At 49.0% G+C, this 20330-nt stretch overlaps 1 protein-coding gene across 1 annotated transcript; it reads left to right on the top strand.

The window, feature by feature from the left end:
- Positions 1-426: 426 nt before the first annotated feature.
- On the top strand, positions 427-11217 carry LOC119368829 (U1 small nuclear ribonucleoprotein 70 kDa-like). The gene is made up of 11 exons (XM_037633974.1): positions 427-599; positions 694-808; positions 956-1035; positions 6785-6860; positions 6942-7006; positions 7098-7160; positions 9320-9401; positions 9487-9649; positions 9991-10056; positions 10140-10781; positions 10865-11217. Exons 1-10 carry the CDS (start codon positions 498-500, stop codon positions 10771-10773), a joined length of 1446 nt encoding a protein of 481 aa, XP_037489871.1. The 5' UTR covers positions 427-497; the 3' UTR covers positions 10774-10781; positions 10865-11217.
- Positions 11218-20330: the final 9113 nt, after the last annotated feature.

The following is a 20330-nucleotide window of genomic DNA, read 5'->3' as shown; positions in this document are numbered from 1 at the left end:
TGTATTCTTTTATTCTTTTAGATGGGAGTTTTAATGATGTATATGTGCTAATAAAACTCTAGATTTATCTCACATAATAGTCTACCAGATTTTGCAATTTTCTAATTTTTTTGGCTTTTTTTTTGCAGTTTTCAGAGGTATTGCGAAGAAAAAGAAAAAAATCGCGCCAGACGGCCCAGCGTCCTCCAACGGGCCGGCGTGCCTGGGCGTGCCGCGTGCCGGCCCATGTAGACTACGTGCCGTGCCTGGGCTGCTAGCTCCCGCCCGTGGGCCGGCACGGCACGGCCCGGTTATTATTCGTGCCGAGACGGGCCGTGCCGTGCCAGGCACGTTTACGGCGGGCCGGGCCGGCCCGTGCCGGGCCGGCCCGTTTGGCCAGGTATAGTCGGTTGTGACGACTGTGGCAACGCCCTTCACTTCGACTTACCCCTCTCCCCCTCTCCCTCGCTCTCCCCAAACCCGCAAACCCCTCGCGGCCGCCGCAGGAAGCCGCGGCGATGGGCGACTACGGCAGCGCGATGACGCGGGGCAACCCGGACGGCGGCTCGCAGGGCCGCCCAAAGGGAGTGCCCCGCGCCAACGTCCAGCAGCTCAAGCTCGTAACCCGCCCTAAACCCTAGCCAACCCTATCTCTCCTCTCCGTCTCCGTTTGCTTGATTTCGATCTGAGATCTGGTTGGTTTCTGTGGAACAGATGGGGCAGGGCCACCCGACGGGCCTCACGCCGAACCTGCTCAAGCTGTTCGAGGCGCGGCCTATGCTCGAGCACAAGCCGCCCGTCCAGAAGCGCAAGTTGCCGGCCTACACGGGTAAGCGATCGATTACTGCTCTCCTATCCCGCACATCTATGGGTACTGCTGGCTGCCGAGATCAGTGGCTTAATTTATCTGTGACTGATTGAGTTCCTGTCTTCCTGAATGTCGATGGTTGTTGTTGCTGTTGTTGATTGGTTGAAGGGATGGCGCAGTTTGTGTCGCGGTTTGCCGAGCCTGGCGACCCAGAGTATGCGCCGCCTGTCCCAACGTGTGAGACTAAGGTATGGCTTCTTTGGTCCTCGGAATTGCCTTTTGCTAATGTTTGTGTATTGCAAGCGATACTTATTCCAATGTTTGGCCAATTGATCATAGTCATACAGTAGCATACTACAGTAGACGCCAATGATGCACTGCTAGGTACTCTACTTAGGTTGGCAGGACGTTTTCTGGCTCAAATAATTGTTAACCGGGATTTTAGTGAGTGTTTAAGTGGAACTGAAATTGTGTGGCGAGAGAAAAGAACAGAGGATAAATTTTGCCTGTCTCTACACATTAAACTTAAACCTAACACTTTTGCGATATGAAAAAAAAGGTGTTCCCTCAGATTGCGCAATTCGTTCTGTTAACAGTGCACTTGAGCACTTAGTGGATGTCAAGGGCCTCGGTGCCCAAGACAGCAGGACCTCGACTACGTAGTTCGTAGTCGCGGTGGATAGGAGCGCTAGGGTTTTTGCCTGGCTGCTCTATGATGCGGGAGGGGAAGATAGAAGGAAATAACTTTATTGCTTATCCCTAAAGGGTGCTAACTATCTGATATATAAAGGCCCCATGGGCTAATAACAAACTAGAAACCTATACGAAATAAACTAGTCTAGGAACTAATGTGCCCGGATCAGGACTCCTGTCCAGCCTGCGCCTTGCCTGATGCGGCCGTCGGCTGCTCCTGGCCGCGCGGCCCACGTCTGTAAGACGTGCCCCACATGACATCTCTCCCCCCCTCGACGAGCAGCTCGTCCTCGAGCTGAAAAGCGGGGTAGCGCTCGACGAAACTGTCAAGATCCTCCCATGTAGCTGACGAAGCTGCTTCACCCTTCCAGTGGACGAGTAGCTGGCGAACGCCGCGTGCTAGGCGCGCACGAGTCACGCGCTCTGGTTCTGGAACAGCCGCCCCGTTGTGGATCGAAGGCAATCCCGGCGGTGTAGTTGGAGGAATGCCGAAGAACTTCTTGAGGAGGCCCACGTGGAACACGTCATGGAGGCGCGAGCGTGTCGGAAGCTCAAGACGGTATGCCACGTCGTTGATCACTTCTGAAATGCGGTACGGCCCATAGAATCGTGGCTTGAGCTTGCCCCTGGTTGGCAAGTTGAGAGAGGACGCGGCGCGCTGTCGAAGGCGAAGCCAAACCCAATCGCCCACCTCATGCCGAATGTCCCGATGACGTCTGTCGTAGTAGGACTTATAGACCGCCTGTGCCTGTTGTAGACGATAGCGGACGTCCTCGATAAGTTCGTCGCGCTCAGCCATGCTCCTGGCCACTGCAGCCACCCGTGTGTCGCCGGGCTCGTAAGAGCGAATAGTGGGAGGGTCACGGCCATACACAAGCTTGAACGGAGTCTCTTGGGTTGCTGTCTGGTAGGCGGTGTTGTATATGTACTCAGCCCAGGGAAGCCACCGGAGCCACTGCTTGGGACGATCCCCGGTAAGACACCGTAAATACATCACAATGATCTTGTTAGCAGCCTCCGTTTGACCATCCGACTGCGGGTGAAATGCTGACGTCATGTGCAGCTTTGTCCCCGTGAGGCGCATGAGCTCTTGCCAAAAAGCGGAGGTGAAGACGGGGTCGCGGTCAGAGACCATGGACTGCGGCACGCCATGGAGACGAACAACCTCAGCGAAGAACACCTGTGCCACTGACTCTGCCGTGTATGGGTGGGCTAACGCCACAAAATGGCAATACTTGCTGAAGCGATCCACCACGGTGAGGATGACAGACTTCCCGCCTACTCGAGGAAGCGCTTCCACGAAGTCGATGCCGATGTCAGTCCACACGCCCGTGGGTACCGGCAGCGGCAGTAGCAGCCCAGCGGGGTGCAAGTGCTCGGACTTGTACCGCTGGCAAGTACCGCAAGTGCGGATGTACTCCTGCACCGTCTTGCGAAGGTTAGGTGCGTGGAAATCGCGGCGGAGACGATGCAATGTGCGCAGGACGCCTTCATGCCCATCATCGTGCACGGCACTGAGAATCTCCTGGAGTAGCGGGGATGACGGCGGAATGTAGAGGCGGCCGTTGAAAGTAACGAGGCCGTCGGAGAGCGCCCAAGGGTGTTGCCGCGCACCTGCCGTGATATCCTCCCGCAGTGCGACGAGCGCCGGATCAGTGGACGTCGCTTGCCGGAGGCGATTGATGAAGTCGAAACGAGGCCCTGAGACCGCCATGATCGACGTCTCCTCCGTGTCACGGCGGGAAAGTGCATCCGCCACCGTGTTGGTACTACCTGCCTTGTACTCCACCGTAAAGTCGAATCCCAGGAGTTTGCCAACCCAATGATGCTGCGGGATGGTGGCCAAACGCTGGTCAAGCAGAAATTTGAGGCTGTAATGATCCGTTTTTACCACAAACTGACGCCCCCATAGGTATGGCCTCCAATGGCGAATCGCGAGCACCAGGCCGATGAGTTCCCGTTCATACGCTGCCAGGGAACGGTGACGTGGCGCGGCTGGCCGGCTAAAGAAAGCCACCGGGTGGTGGTCCTGAAGAAGGACGGCCCCGAAACCGTACGTCGATGCGTCACACTCGATGATGAACGGCCGTGTAAAATCCGGTAACGCGAGGACGGGAGCCGTGGTGATTGCCGTCTTGAGGGTGGTAAAAGCGGCTGCCGCCTCCGGCGACCAAGAGAAACCATCCTTGCGAAGGAGGGCCGTCAGGGGCGCGGCAACCACGCCAAAGTCCTTGACAAACTTGCGGTAGTACCCCGCAAGGCCGAGAAAGCCCCGAACCGCGCGCGCCGAGCGTGGTTGCGGCCAGTCCGCTACTGCCTGCACCTTTTCCGGATCCATGGCCACGCCTGCAGCGGAGATGGTGTGACCCAGGTATGCGATTGATTCAACGGCGAACGCGCATTTGGAGCGCTTGACGAAGAGCCGGTGCTGGTGCAGGACCGTGAAGACGGTGCGCACATGTCGGAGATGGTCAGCCCATGTCTCGCTGAAAATGAGGATGTCGTCAAAGAAGACGAGAACAAAACGGCGCAGGTATGGCCGCAACAGATCATTCATGAGGGCCTGGAACGTGGCCGGCGCGTTGCAGAGTCCGAACGGCATCACCAGAAACTCGTAGAGGCCGTCATGAGTACGGAAAGCTGTCTTCGGGATGTCCTCCGCACGCATCCGCACCTGGTGGTAGCCGGAACGTAAATCGAGCTTGGTGAAGAAACGAGCGTGCCGTAGCTCGTCGAGGAGTTCGTCCACCACCGGAATCGGGAACGCATTCTTGACAGTAATGGCGTTCAGGGCGCGATAATCGATGCAGAAGCGCCAGGACCCGTCGGCCTTGCGGACCAGCAGTACCGGGGACGAGAATGCGGAACAACTCGCACGGATGATACCTTGGGCGAGCATGGCGGCGCACTGACGCTCCAGCTCGTCCTTGTGCGTGGCCGGGTATCGATACGGACGGACGGCCACCGGGGCGGAACCAGGTAGCAGGGTGATGCCGTGATCGCGGCTGCGGGGCGGTGGCACGCCGGAGGGGTCGGCGAAGATGCCGTCGAACTCGGTGATGATGGCGTCCAGGAAGTCGCGGCCGCTGCATGATTTTAGGGCTGGCCCGTCCGGTCCTGCAATGCCGTGCCAGCACACCCGATGGCCCCGCCGCCAGAATGTCATGGAGAGGGCTCGGAAATCCCACAGGATCGGTCCGAGCGACGCCAGCCACTGCGTGCCCAGGACGATGTCGTAGCCCGCGAGCGGCAAGGCGAGGAAATCCTCCGCGAACTCCTCGTGGCCGATGCGGAAGGGCACGACGCGGTACGCGCCCTGGCACGGAACGCGCTCGCCGTTGGCCACCGTGACGCGCATCTTCTCTGTGGTGGGGGGCGGTAACGTAGCACGAGCGGCCGCCTCTTCGGCGATGAAGTTGTGGGTGGAGCCTGAATCGATCAGGGCGAGGAGGGAGACACCTCCGAGAGTAATCTGCATCTGCATGGTTTCACTCGTGCGCACGCCGGCGATCGCGTGGAGCGAGATTTGAGGGTCGGCCCGTGATGCATCATCAGTGGCGGAGGCCGCGTCGTCGTCGTCGTCGTCCGGCGCTAAGTCGAGGAGAAAGATGCGCTGGCACACGCGGTTGTGGCCCCTGCCAAACTTCTCGTTACAGTTGAAGCAAAGGCCCAGGCGACGGCGTTCCTCCATCTCTGTCTGGGAGAGACGCTTGATTGGGCGTCCGTCCGGCAGATTGTGGCCCTGCTGAGGTGCGGCTGGTGGGGCCGGAGCGGGGGGCGCGAGGCGTGGTCCTGGTGTCGGCAGGATGCCCTTCTGTGGAAAACGCACCGGTGGCGCGGCGGAAAGCGCGCACTGGTCGCGCAGCTCCAATTTGCGGGCGAGGCTCATGGCGACGGCGAGGGACTGTGGGTTATGGATCTCCACGTCGAGGCTGAGGGGTGGCTGGAGTCCCGCGGTGAAGATCTGCACTTTCTGTGTCTCGGATAAGGTGCCTGCCCGGGGGAGGAGTGCCTCAAACCGCTCCTGGAAGTCGACGACGGACGTCGTGCGTTTGCACGCCATTAGTTCGCCCAGCGGGTTAGCGCGCAGCGGTGGCCCGAAGCGGAGATTGAGCAGCTCGGAGAAGCGGCGCCACGGAGGTGTGCCCTCGTCGCGCTGGACCTGCATATACCATAGTTGGGCAGGACCCTCGAGATTGTAGGACGCCATCCACACCTTCTCCTCCTCGGCGATCCGTTGTTGATGGAAGAAGGACTCGCATCTGTTGATGAAGGCGAGCGGATCAGACTTGCCGTCGAACTTGGGGAAGTCCATCTTCTGGAACCTGGGCGGCCGATCATTGTGGTGCTGCCCATCATGGGCGGCGGCAGCGCTGGACGAAGAGGAGGACTTGTCCTTCTGGAGTGCGGTGACGGACGACTGCAGGGACATCACCGTGGCCGTCAAGGCCTCGATCATCTTAGCCAGATCTGCGGTGGTCGGTTCTGCCATGCCGGAAGTGACCGAGGCGGCAGCGGATTGTGGCGATGTCGGGGAGCTGGGCGCGGACACAGGGGGGAAAGCGGCCGGCGGATGGAGCGTGGACGAGGAGGAGGATCGCCTGGAACCTGATACCAAGTTGTCAAGGGCCTCGGTGCCCAAGACAGCAGGACCTCGACTACGTAGTTCGTAGTCGCGGTGGATAGGAGCGCTAGGGTTTTTGCCTGGCTGCTCTATGATGCGGGAGGGGAAGATAGAAGGAAATAACTTTATTGCTTATCCCTAAAGGGTGCTAACTATCTGATATATAAAGGCCCCATGGGCTAATAACAAACTAGAAACCTATACGAAATAAACTAGTCTAGGAACTAATGTGCCCGGATCAGGACTCCTGTCCAGCCTGCGCCTTGCCTGATGCGGCCGTCGGCTGCTCCTGGCCGCGCGGCCCACGTCTGTAAGACGTGCCCCACATGACAGTGGACCATTGCAGTTGTTGCTGACAATGAATAATGAGGGTGCTGTATTATTACATATGTGAAATTTATAACTTTATGCGCTCGAAAAGTTTGCACACTTTCAACATGTTCCAGTGGAACAACTCAAAAAAGTAGTTTCTGGTTCTTATAACTATGCCTGGTATTACTAAGACATGTTGCATCTGAGCAAGAGTTTGGTTGAACTGTTTCCAGTGTTGAGAAAGCGGTGTAGCACTACCTCAATTGAATATCTTGTTGATCTTGTTAAAAGTGCGTCAAGTGTATTTTCTGTCTATTTTCATGCAGTTTGCCATTCGTTCCCAAATTTGTTTTTTTGTGTGCATATAGGCCGAAAAGAAGGATAGAATCAGGAAACTTAAGCTTGAGCAAGGGGCAGATAAGGTCGCCAAAGAGCTTCAGAACTGTGAGTTCCTTTTGAGCAATGTTACTCCTTGTTTCAGATGATTCATGTTGTAACATCATTTCTCATTTTTCTCAAACATAGATGACCCACAAAGTGACCCCAATACCACTTCAGATCCATACAAAACACTCTTCGTTGCAAGACTTGTAAGTATTTGCTTGGTCATTCCTTTTAAAACTGCTGGGCATTATATTCTGTCTGTAACTTAGTGCTCACTGACTTCTTCAACCTCCGCAGAATTATGAGACATCTGAGAGCAGGGTTAAGCGGGAGTTTGAAGCCTATGGGCCTATTAAAAGGGTAGGTGCATGTGGTAAATCCCAGTACAGGTGGAGTTATTCCTCTTTGAAGTGTGTGTTGTTCAGTTATTGTGATCAGCAAGCCGTCATGGGGTGAAATCTCAAGGAAACAGTGGGTCCGCTGTCACCATATATCTTCATTGTAGTTTTTGTGTGCCAAGGTGACTTTTGGACACACGGCGTTATACTTTTGGCCTATTTTAGCTACCACACAGAGCTAGAAGCTTCCCACACCTCCCAAGGATTGCCTATGAACTTACTTCTGTTTGCTCTCGTCGTTGTTCTCGGAAAATTACTTGGAGCCTTTGAGGTGTTCTTTATTTTTTTCCTGGTGGAAAATAATGAAGCGCCTCTTCTTTTATTTCATTTTTTGCAAAAATAGTACTCCCTCTATTTCAAACTACTTTGCGTATTAGTTTTGTACAAAGTCTGACCCAATTTTGGTAGCAAAAAGTACCGACAATCACAACACAATATAAATGTCATTAGATCCATCATGAAATATATTTTCATATTTACTAGACTAGATAATTGCCCGTGCGTTGCATTTGGGGGGGTGGGGTGGACAATATTTTGTATGCAATCACCGTCATTTATCTGCCATTTTATTGTTAATGTAATTACATACCAAAAATGGATTTTAGCTGCCAATTCAATCAGTACTATTTTGCGTACCAAACAAAACATGCTTTTATTTGTTAAGTCGATAAGAGGTGGTGCAGTTAAGGCAGTTCTTAAGCAAAACCGGTCGAGAGAAAAAATCAGGAAAACCGAAAACAGCACGGAAGAAGTAACGTAAGACGGAACCTTTTGTATTTTTCAAGTGGGAGAGATTATTTGGATTGTAGATGTTGATATTTTTTTTCTACTAACTTGGCCAAATTTTACAAAGTTTGGTTTAAGACAAAACTAATGTGCAATGCATTGTGAAATGGAGGGAGTATAGAAGCCAAGGCTGGTACTGTATTTGTTGTGTTTTGCATGTGGATGCATACATTTTGTGACCACCCTTCAGTAGCTGATGTTGTGTGCTAAACAAATAAAATATTAATTAGATTCTGTAGGCAAAATTTTAATCGTGTGACTTAACATGTATTCATCTAAAAGTCATACAAAAGCTGAAGGAAATTTATGATAGACATAATGGCATATCATGAAATTTCTAAATCCGAATTTGACACATGGCCTGAGATATAAAGAAGTCATGCTGTGAATAGTGCCAAGTTGGGTACTTCTACTCAATATTTGAATCTGGTAATATTCAAAGTTGGATTTATTTTTCTTGTTCTAAGATCAATTATTTGAAATTTTGTACTCCACATGATGTGCACGTGATGTCTATGTTGTTAATAAAAGGTTGGAACTTTTTAATGCTTTTAGAGGTCATTTGTAGGCTCAGGTGCACCAGGTACACCACAATCCTAGGTGCACAAGACACACTATTGTATATACATGACTGTTTGTAGGTCTTTATACAACCTGTCCTTGCTATCCATCTTTAAAAATGTGGGGCATTAGAGGTACCTATGAAATCGACACACTTAATGCTAAGCAGATAAAGTAACATAGATTTCAGACAGAATTTTCTGCTTCCTAGTAAATTAATTAGTCATTTCTACTGAATCTTCCGTAAGCCAGTTTAATCTGAGATTCATTAATACTAACATCGCTTGCTTGCTATTAATCGCACCAATTATGTAATTGTTTTCTGCTATTTTTCTTTTCTTGGCCCCGAAGATTAAGCACCAATTCTGTATCTGTTGCTGCTATTTTCTTTTCTTGGCCACGGCTGAACAAAATACACACAACTGAGAGGGCAACTTGGTATAGTATTTACTATTTAAGTCTACAGTTGTATATATATATAGTTAGCCAGTTCCCTGGTAAGGGGATATCATCGTATTTTCCGACATACGCCAATCAGTCAGACTGCTTTTCCTCCAACTGTTGATCTGTGCTGGATTTCACTCCTCATAATGGAAGCTCTACATATGCAAGGTTAGCACGGCTGTTTTAGGCTTTATGCCTGTCTGTCGTGCAACATAGAACATGCAAAATTAACAAACTATTGTAGCGACAACAAATACTATCACTTTATCATGAAGTCTGGTGCAACTCTCTTTCTTAGTAGTCCTTAATTACTATCTTTGAGCTTTCCAGGTACGGCTCGTAACTGACAAGGATACAAATAAACCTAGAGGATATGCATTCATAGAGTATATGCATACTCGGGATATGAAAAGTAAGTTTCGGGTCAGTAGATGTATGCTGGTTGGACACTCCTGCTGCATGTCTTAAATTTTCTATGTTAATTTGGTATGTCCCAGATGCTTACAAGCAAGCTGATGGGAGAAAAGTGGACAATAAGAGGGTAATAGTTGATGTGGAACGTGGTAGAACTGTCCCTAATTGGCGTCCCAGGAGATTAGGCGGTGGACTTGGATCAAGCAGAATTTGTGGTGCAAGTGCTGACCAGAAGCCGCCTGCCAGGTATTCTCTTATTTAAGACATGCCTTAGAGGAAGCTAGTGCTTCTATTTATTCTTAGAATGAGGTGACAAGTGAGACTGGGAATTAATCGACACCAAAGCCTTTTCGTCATATGTTTCTTTCTTATTTTTCTTGTCCTTTTGTCTCTGTTTTCTTATCTATAGTATTGATCAGAAGGGAATTGAATATATTTTGGTACATTGCAATTTGATATTGCTATTATATTAACTTGGCAGTTGCATGTTCTGTTAGTGCAGTGAAGTTATGTTTTGGGCGTTATCAATGTTGTCCTCTTATGTTAGAGCATCTAGTTGTTTTATGCTGCTTGTTTCTGATTACCAGGGAGCCATCGAGTGTTGGGCGTCCCAGATCAGAAGAACCTAAGAGGGGTGATTCCCGTGTAGATAGGTGAGCTTCAGCAAATAAACTTTCTTCTGCTTTAGCATAGTGTTTTGTGTAAATGCTTATTTCTTACTTCACTATTGGTACAGAGATCGGGAGAAGTCTCGTGATAAGGTACGGGAAAGAGACCGCGATGAAAATCCCCGTGAGCGTTCTCATGACAGAATACGTGAGCGTGATTCAAGGGAAGAGAGGCACCACCATAGAGATCGGGACAGGACTCGGGACAGGGACCGAGGAAGGGACCGGGAAAAAGACCATGGGCGTGACCGTGACCGTGATCGTCGGGACAGAGATAGGGATAGGGACCGTGGTAGGGATCATGATAGGGAGAAGGATCGTGGCCTCTCTCATGATCGTCACCGTGAGAGAGGCAGGGATCGCGAAAGAGATCATGAGCGTGCAAGTTACGAACGTGATCGCGCTCACTTGAAGGATAGGGATTCTGAATACAATGGTGAACCAAAGCATGACAGGAGCATGGCTGATTATGGGAAGCATTATGGCTCTAACCAGTATGAGCAACACAATAGTTACGGGTCGTATCGCTATCAAGTTCAAGGCGGGCATGGGCATGAAACTGAAAGCTCAAAGGGACATGAGCATGAATACTATCAGGCACAACCCAACACAGAACCTGAAGGCCCTGAAGAAGGTGAGGCATACGAGGAAGGTGACTACCAGTATCACCAAGCAGCAGAAGAGCAAAAGACTGAAGCTTGATCACTGCAGTAAGTTTTGTAAACCCAAACCTTTTTCTTTTCTTCCAATGGAGATGATAATATTCCCCTGTTCAATCTTCCTGTCATTTCAGATGCTTTAGTTTTCGTGGGTGTGCTTTTCCGAAGGGAGGCACAAAGCATGTCAACTTGCTGGCTCGGATATGTGATATTTTGTTTTATTCTAGTTGTCATCAGTGCAAATGTGGTAGCGATCGCTCCCTACTCCTTAGTTTTTGCTTTGTATGACAGACTGTATTAACTATTTTGGTTACCCCCCACCCACACTCCCACACACATTTCCTATTCCGCCCTATCAACAGCTATCTTTTTTGTTCTGTTATATGGATTTTTGTTTGAGCACTTTTGGCTAAGTTAAGGTATCTTGAGTCTCCTGTAATTTTTACTTCAAATTAATCAATTGTTGGCGAGGACGCCATCTCTTATACCGGGCATCCTCTAACCTGCCATCTCTTATACCGGGCATCCTCTAACCTGCTGCCATGATCCCGCGCCCCTGCTTGGATTGTCATTTTCCCTCGTAAATACCACTGTAAAGGTTTGTGTAATCACGTTTGTATTTCATCCTGAAAAAAAAGAACATGGGAGGTGTTTTTGCTCCCTGGTGCATAGCAATTTTTAAAGAAAAAACATAAATTTTTGTAGATGTTTGTGTTGGTGTTGCAAGCATGCTTGACAATTTTCGTGCGAAACGAAGAATCAGTATCTTGTTGGTGAAAAAATAAATTTGGGTGTGACAATTTGGGTAACAGTCAATGTTCAATTTTATTTTCTTGCATAGGCCAAAATGCAACCTTTTTGCCTAAAAATTTCCAGGTAGCATTTGGATTTGTCAAAGAACACAAAAAAAATTGTTGTTTTTTTTGACATTTCAAAAATCATTTTCCACAGGAGGAACACGTGCTTTTTTTTTGAACATCAGTACAGACACAAGCGCTCATATACATGCGCATACACTCACCCCTATGAACGCACACACGCACACCCTATCCCTATAAGCACCTCCGAGAGACTGAGCCGGCATATTATTTTGAGATTTATGAAGTCACCGTAGGCGCCTCGTCATCGACGGGAACGTCTTCTCCCACTGAAAGCGTATCGCCGGAAATCTTGAAATAAATTCAAGAATAATGCGAGCACCAGGATTTGAACCTTGATGGGTTCGGGATACCACTGTCCACCTAACCAACTCAACCACAAGTTGATTCGCAGGAGGAACACGTGCTCCTGGGAGCAAATTGCATTTCCGGTAGTCACGCTTGTATTCGGCCTGTATCTGATACACGTCTCTCTTTACTGGGAGGAAATAACCTTTGCCCTTTTTGTTAAGGATAATTAACCCATGCGGTTAATCAGGAAATCCCTGATTTCCCTCACGTGCGGTTGCAACTCTAGCAACCGTCGCGTCAGTTCCTTCGGAGGCGCCTCTTCAACCTTGTATATAATTTGTGAAAGATGATCAATAAAGACTACACAAGTTCATTCTGTTTGTTTGTCTCTCGTTCCCTCTCGATTACTTACAACACGTTATCAACGGATAGACTCTACCTATAGATAGAAGGCCATTCGGATAGAGAGAAGAAGGCCATTCAGGGCGGTTATGGATGATGAGGCGCACAAAGAGAACCATCGAAGGATCTTCGTTCCCATCTGCTTGTTTGTCGGGCGCACAAAGAGAACCATCGAAGGATCTTCGTTCCCATCTGCTTGTTCGTCACTATGGGTGTCTGGGATTCATGGCGCCGAGGCATTAGACAACAGCTGCGACGACGGCGCACGCGCGCTCGCTGCGGCCAGCCAGGGGCGGCGAGATGCAGCTCACAAGAAGAGAGGCGCCAGATAGATCATGCATGTATCAGTACCTGAATTCAATCAGGACCGAGACTCACTTGGGCACATGCACACGAAGAATGGATGAAGCAAGTAAGAACTACTCACGATTCTTTGCGTTCTCATGCACATTGGACGGTAGGAGCCGCTGGATCGCCGCCATGGTTGTTCGAGTAAAACGAGATTGAATGAAAGTAATGGATGATCAGTACTGATTTCTATTGATTCTCAAGTATATATACATCTGAAAGAGGTGAGAAGAAGATGCCTGTTCGGAGGCATCCCTTCGAACAGGTGCTTGTTTAGAGGCATCCCTCCCGAGCAGGTGCCCGCTGACAATAAAGAGAGAGGAGAGACATTTCTATTCAGGGTTGGACACAACCTTTGCTAATGTCTATTCATTAATTAGTACTTCCTCCGTAAAGAAATATAAAAGTATTTAGATCACTTAATTATGATCTAAACACTCTTATATTAGTTTACCGAGGGAGCATGTGCTAATTAATCTACTTTTAACTCCTAACACTCCCCCTTGTACAACATCGCTCCTTGAATGTTTTATCATTGAAAACTTCTTGTACATAGATCTTCCATCTTGAGAAATCTTCCGCTTGATAGTCTCCCCCAAAAACCATGTGGGAAAAATATAAGGAAAATAGATTAGATATGTTGCTAAAACTTCTTTAAATCCAATGAGAAAAAGAATAAGGAGAAAAGGTGCAACATATAACGATTATTGTCCAGTTGAAGGACTACCGACCCATAAGTCTGTGCAATGTGTTCTACAAAGTAATCTCGAAATGTATGGTGAACCGGCTAACACCCCACTTGGATGAGCTCATCTCAGAGATCAAAGTGCTTTCATTCCCGGTCGTTTGATCATGGATAATGCCACAATTGCCTTTGAGTGCTTCTACAATATTCAACATAGCAAACATCCAGCTAACACACACTGCGTCTTCAAGTTGGACTTGGCAAAAGTATATGACAGGGCGGACTGGGGCTTCTTGGAAGCAGCCTTGCTGAAGTTGGGTTTTGATAAAAAATAGATTGGATGGGTGATGAGATGTGTAAAATCTGTGAGATATTTTGTCAAGTACAATGGCGAGCTTCTAAATCCATTCTCACCCGAGAGGGGGCTCCGGCAGGGCGACCCCCTGAGCCCCTACCTTTTCCTGTTCGTGGCGGAAGGTTTATCATGTTTGCTAGACAAAGAAATCCGACGGGGTAAAATTACGCCCCTGAAAATTGCCAGAGGGAGTCCAGGGATTTCGAACTTGTTATTTGCCGATGATAGCTTGCTCTTCTTGAAAGCGTGTAAAGAAGAGGCAGAGTGCATCATGCAGGTTCTCCACAAGTTTCAGAAGGGCTCGAGCCAACTATTTAGTAACAACAAATGCCCAATCCTATTCAATGAAGTCTATCCGGAGGCAACACAACATGGAATCAAGGAGACCCTTCAGATTTCCACTGCCTATTTGAGAGTCAGTATCTAGGTCTCCCAACCCTAAAAGGACGCATGAAAGACTCTTCCTTCCAACCAATCATGGAGAGATTTGTCAAGAGGTGCACAGATTGGTCGGGGAGATTCATGTCATTTGTGGCCAAAGAGACACTAGTTAAGTCAGTACTACAAGGCCTCCTCACTTACTACATGGGGGTATTTAAGATGTCACAGGGCTTTTGTGATAAGTACGAGAAATTGATCAGTGAATTTTGGTGGGGAGAGGAGAATGGACACAAGAAAGTACATTGGATGTCGTGGGATCGAATGGTCAAACCGAAGAGAGGAGGCGACATAGGATTCAGAGATATGAGCCTCTTCAATCAGGCCTTGCTCGCTAGACAGACCTGGAGATTGCTACACATGCCGGGGAGTTTATGTGCACGTGTCCTAAAATCCAAGCACTACCCGCACAGTGAGCTAATTGATATGGTTTTCACCTCGGAAGCATCCCCGGTTTGGCGTGAAATCGAATATGGACTATTTCAAAATTTTACCTACGATCACACAAGATCTATCTAGGAGATGCATAGCAACGAGAGGGGAGAGTGTGTCTACGTACCCTCATAGACCGAAAGCGGAAGCGTTTAGTAACGCGGTTGATGCAGTCGAATGTCTTCGCGATCCAACCGATCCAAGTACCGAACGCACGACACCTCCGCGATCAGCACACGTTCAGCTCGATGACGCCCCTCTCTTGATCCAGTTGAGGCCAAGGGAGAGTTCCGTTAGCACGACGGCATGGTGATGGTGATGATGAAGTTACCGACGCAGGGCTTCACCTAAGCACTACAACGATATGACCAAGGTGTGTAACTGTAGAGGGGGGCACTGCACACGGCTAAAAGATCAACTTATGTGTCTTTGGGGTGCCCCCTCCCCACGTATATAAAGGGGGGAGAACATGAGGCCGTCCCTAGGAGGGGGCGCTCCTTGGGGCGAGTCCTACTTGGACTCCTAGTCCAAGTAGGATTCGTCCCCCCCTTTTCCTAGTCCAAGTAGGAGAAGAAGGGAAAGACGAGAGAAGAGAAGGAAGGAGAGGGGCGCCGCCCCCTCCCCTTGTCCAATTCGGACTGGGCAAGGGGGGGCACCTCTGGCCGGCCCTCTCTCTTCTCCACTAAGGCCCATTGTGGCCCATTAATCCCCCGGGGGATTCCGGTAACCCCCGGGTACTCCGGAAAATGCCCGAACCTATCCGAAACCATTCCGGTGTCCAAACATAACCTCCCAATATATCAATCTTTATGTCTCGACCATTTCAAGACTCCTCGTCATGTCCATGATCTCATCCAGGAACCCGAACAAACTTCGGTTCATCAAAACATGAAACTCATAATACAAATCGTCATCGAACGTTAAGCGTGCGGACCCTACGGGTTCGAGAACTATGTAGACATGACCGAGACATATCTCCGATCAATAACCAATAGCGGAACCTGGATGCTCATATTGGCTCCTACATATTCTACGAAGATCTTTATCGATCAAATCGCATAATAACATACGTTATTCCCTTTGTCATCGGTATGTTACTTGCCCGAGATTCGATCGTCGGTATCATCATACCTAGTTCAATCTCGTCACCGGCAAGTCTCTTTACTTGTTCCGTAATGCATCATCCCATGGCTAACTCATTAGACACATTGCTTGCAAGGCTCATAGTGATGTGCATTACCGAGAGGGCCCAGAGATACCTCTTCGATACACGGAGTGACAAATCCTAATCTTGATCTATGCCAACTCAACAAACACCATCAGAGAAACCTGTAGAGCATCTTTATAATCACCCAGTCACATTGTGACGTTTGATAGCACACAAGGTGTTCCTCCGGTATTCGGGAGTTGCATAATCTCATAGTCCGAGGAACATGTATAAGTCATGAAGAAAGCAATAATAGAAAAACTAAACGATAATTATGGTAAGCTAACAGATGGGTCTTGTCCATCACATCATTCTCGAATGATGTGATCCCATTCATCAAATGACAACACATGCCTATGGCTAGGAAACTTAACCATCTTTGATTAACGAGCTAGTCAAGTAGAGCATAATAGGGACACTCTGTTTGTCTATGTATTCACTCATGTACTAAGTTTCCGGTTAATACAATTCTAGCATGAATAATAAACATTTATCATGATATAAGGAAATATAAATAACAAATTTATTATTGCCTCTAGGGCATATTTCTAGCATGAATAATAAACATTTATCATGATATAAGGAAATATAAATAACAACTTTATTATTGCCTCTAGGGCATATTTCCTTCAGTCCCCCACTTGAAGGAAATATGCCCTAGAGGCAATAATAAAGTTGTTATTTATATTTCCTTATATCATGATAAATGTTTATTATTCATGCTAGAATTGTATTAACCGGAAACTTAGTACATGTGTGAATACATTGACAAACAGAATGTCACTAGTATGCCTCTACTTGACTAGCTCGTCGAATCAATGATGGTTATGTTTCCTAACCATAGACATGAGTTGTCATTTGATTAACAAGATCACATCATTAGAGAATGATGTAATTGACTTGACCCATCCGTTAGCTTAGCACGATGATCGTTTAGTTTGTTGCTATTGCTTTCTCCATAACTTATACATGTTCCTATGACTATGAGATCATGCAACTCCCGAATACCGGAGGAACACTTAGTGTGCTATCAAACATCACAACGTAACCAGGTGACTATAAAGATGCTCTACAGGTGTCTCCGTTGGTGTTTGTTGAGTTGGCATAGATCGAGATTAGGATTTGTCACTCTGAGTATCAGAGAGGTATCTCTGGGCCCTCTCGGTAATGCACACCACTATAAGCCTTGCAAGCAATGTGACTAATGAGTTAGTTACGGGATAATGCATTACAGAATGACTAAGGAGACTTGCCGGTAACGAGATTGAACTAGGTATTGAGATACCGACGATCGAATCTCGGGCAAGTAACATACCGATGACAAAGGGAACAACGTATATCGGTATGCGGTTTGACCGATAAAGATCTTTGTAGAATATGTGGGAGCCAATATGCACATCCAGGTTCCGCTATTGGTTATTGACCGGAGACGTGTCTCGGTCATGTCTACATAGTTCTCGAACCCGTAGGGTCCGCACACTTAACGTTCGGTGACGATCGGTATTATGAGTTTATGTGTTTTGATGTACCGAAGATAGTTCGGAGTCCCGGATGTGATCATGGACACGACGAGGAATCTCAAAATGGTCGAGACATAAATATTAATATATTGGATGACTATATTCAAACAACGGATGAGTTTCGGGGGTCACCGCATAATTATCGGAGTGTCGGGAGGTTATCGAAACCCCCGGGGGATCTAATCGGCCAACATGGGCCTTGTGAGAGAGAGGAGGGGGCCTTAGGGCTGGACGTGCCCCCCCCTTGAGGAGTCCGAATTGGACAAGGAGGAGGGGCGGCGCCCCCTCTTTCCCTCTCCTTCCTTCCCCCTTCCTCCTCCTAGTTGGACTAGGAAAGGGGGAGTCCTACTCCTACTAGGAGGAGGACTCCTCCCCTCCTTGGCGCGCCCCAAGGGCCGGCCGGCCTCCCCTCTTGCTCCTTTATATACGGGGGCAAGGGGGCACCATAGAACACACAAGTTGATCATTGATCCCTTAGCCGTGTGCGGTGCCCCCCTCCACCATAATCCACCTCGGTCATATCATCATAGTGCTTAGGCGAAGCCCTGTGTTGGTAGCTTCATCATCACCATCATCACGCTGTCGTGCTGACGAAGCTCTCCCTCGACACTCAGCTGGATCGAGAGTTCGTGGGACGTCACTGAGCCGAACGTGTGCAGATTGCGGAGGTGCCGTACTTTCGGTACTAGGATCGGTTGGATCGTGAAGACGTACGACTACATCAACCGCATTGTCATAACGCTTCCGCTTACGGTCTACGAGGGTACGCGGACAACACTCTTCCCCTCTCGTTGCTATGCATCACCATGATAGATCTTGCGTGTGCGTAGGATTTTTTTTGAAATTACTGCGTTCCCCAACAGTGGCATCCGAGCCAGGTCTATGCGTAGATGTTATATGCATGAGTAGAACACAAAGGAGTTGTGGGCATGGGTATATACATATTGCTTGCCGTCACTAGTTGATTCTTGATTCGGCGGTATTTTTGGATGAAGCGGCCCAGACCGATATTACGCGTACGCTTACGCGAGACTGGTTCCACCGACGTGCTTCGCACCCAGGTGGCTGGTGGGTGTCAGTTTCTCCAACTTTGGTTGAATCAGATTCAATGAACATGGTTCTTTCCAAAGATCAAAAAGCAGTCACTATACCACGTTGTGGTTTTTGATGCGTAGGTAAGAACGGTTCTTGCTCAGCCCATAGCAGCCACGTAAAACTTGCAACAACAAAGTAGAGGACGTCTAACTTGTTTTTGCAGGGCATGTTGTGATGTGATATGGTCAAAACATGATGCTAAATTTTATTGTATGAGATGATCATGTTTTGTAACACAATTATTGGCAACTGGCAGGAGCCATATGTGTGACGCCCCAAGACCGGAGCTTCAGATGCCTTCCAGGGTTTCCGGGTTTCGTCGTGTGATTTGTTTGGTTCTTTGCATCATGTGCATTGCATCATGTCATCATGCCATCATGTCATTTCTTTTTCTTAACTCAACTAAATAAACGGCCTGGATCTTTGATCCATTTAAATCGAGGGAACTCACATGGCGGTTTCTCTTTATAACCCATCCTCCCGATAGTAGGGAGCTATATTCAATATTTGTTTAATTTGATATTCACCATAACACACGTGCAAAAATAATCCTCATGCCTATTTCCACTTCGAGTTTGACCTTCAAATCTTGTCCACAATTCTGTATCTCTTTTATCGAGGCTCTTCCTAAATGTTCAACATTTTTGGAAACTTCGGATTCCTACTCCTTTCAAACGAGTTGAATTAAATTCAAATGCATTTGAATTTAAATCTTGCAATCATGGTCATTCCTATTTTCTTGGAACAAGCACATTTTCGCGAGTCCGGGAAAATTATTCGCGTGTCCAACTTCTTCCCCTAACATCTCTTTCTTTTCTTTCTTTTCTCTGTTTTTTTTCTTTCTTATGAGGGGGAGAGAGAGGTCCAGTTGGCCACTTGGGGCCTCAGTGCCAGACCGGCCTGCTTCCCCACTCCTCCCTAAGGCCCAGGCCGGCCAACCAGCCTCCGCCGCGCTGGCCCATTTGGCCAAGGCCTCCTGCAGGCCCAGTCGAACCTCCCCTGCCTAACCCTAGCCCGCAACCCCGCACTCTGCTCGTTCCCCTCCTCTCGATCTCTCCACTCGTCCCCCACACCGCCGCCACTCACACCCCACGCGCGCATCGGGACAGGGAGAGGAGGTCCCCTCGATGCCCGATCCCCTCGCCGCACCCACCGCGCGAGCCCGCGTCCCACTTCCTTCTTCCTCTGCATCGCGCCTCCTCCTCGAAGCTGGCCTCACGCGCCCAGGGCCCCGAGCAGGAGCACCGCCCTTGTCTCCTCGCTCGCGCCTCCTCCGTTCCCATGGCGATTCCTGTTGGGGAACGTAGTAATTTCAAAAAAATTTCCTACGCACACGCAAGATCATGGTGATGCATAGCAACAAGAGGGGAGAGTGTTGTCTACGTACCCTCGTAGACCGGCAACGGAAGTGTTGACACAACATAGAGGAAGTAGTCGTACGTCTTCCCAATCTGACCGATCCAAGTACCGAACGCACGGCACCTCCGAGTTCTGCACACGTTCAACTCGGTGACGTCCCTTGAGTTCCGATCCAGCAAAACATTGAGGGAGAGTTTTGTCAGCATGACGGCATGATGCCGGTGATGATGTTCTACCGACGTAGGGCTTCGCCTAAGCACCGCTACGATATGACCGAGGTGGAATATGGTGGAAGGGGGCACCGCACACGGCTAAGGAACGACCACGAGGATCAACTTGTGTGTCATGGGGTGCCCCCTTGCCTCAGTATATAAAGGAGGGAGAGGGGGAGGTGCGGCCGGCCCTATGGGTGCGCCTGGAGGAGTCCTACTCCAACCAGGAGTAGGGCTCCCCCCTCTTGCCTTGTTGGAAACGGAAGGAGGAAGGGAGAAAGAGGAAAGGGGGGCACCGCCCCCCCTTCCTTGTCCTATTCGGACTAGGGGGGGGGGCACGCGGCCTGCCCTGGCCGGCCCTCCTCTTCTCCCTTATGG

Source organism: Triticum dicoccoides, chromosome 1A (assembly GCF_002162155.2).
Source record: "Triticum dicoccoides isolate Atlit2015 ecotype Zavitan chromosome 1A, WEW_v2.0, whole genome shotgun sequence".
NCBI classification, from domain to species: domain Eukaryota; kingdom Viridiplantae; phylum Streptophyta; class Magnoliopsida; order Poales; family Poaceae; genus Triticum; species Triticum dicoccoides.
This window is presented reverse-complemented; position numbering and strand designations above follow the sequence as displayed.

Coding starts and splice junctions, on each gene's coding strand:
- LOC119368829 (XM_037633974.1), top strand. CDS start 498: ATGGGCGACTACGGCAGCGCGATGACGCGGGGCAACCCGGACGGCGGC. Junction 809..955: donor CAAGTTGCCGGCCTACACGG/GTAAGCGATCGA, acceptor GATTGGTTGAAG/GGATGGCGCAGTTTGTGTCG. Junction 1,036..6,784: donor TCCCAACGTGTGAGACTAAG/GTATGGCTTCTT, acceptor GTGTGCATATAG/GCCGAAAAGAAGGATAGAAT.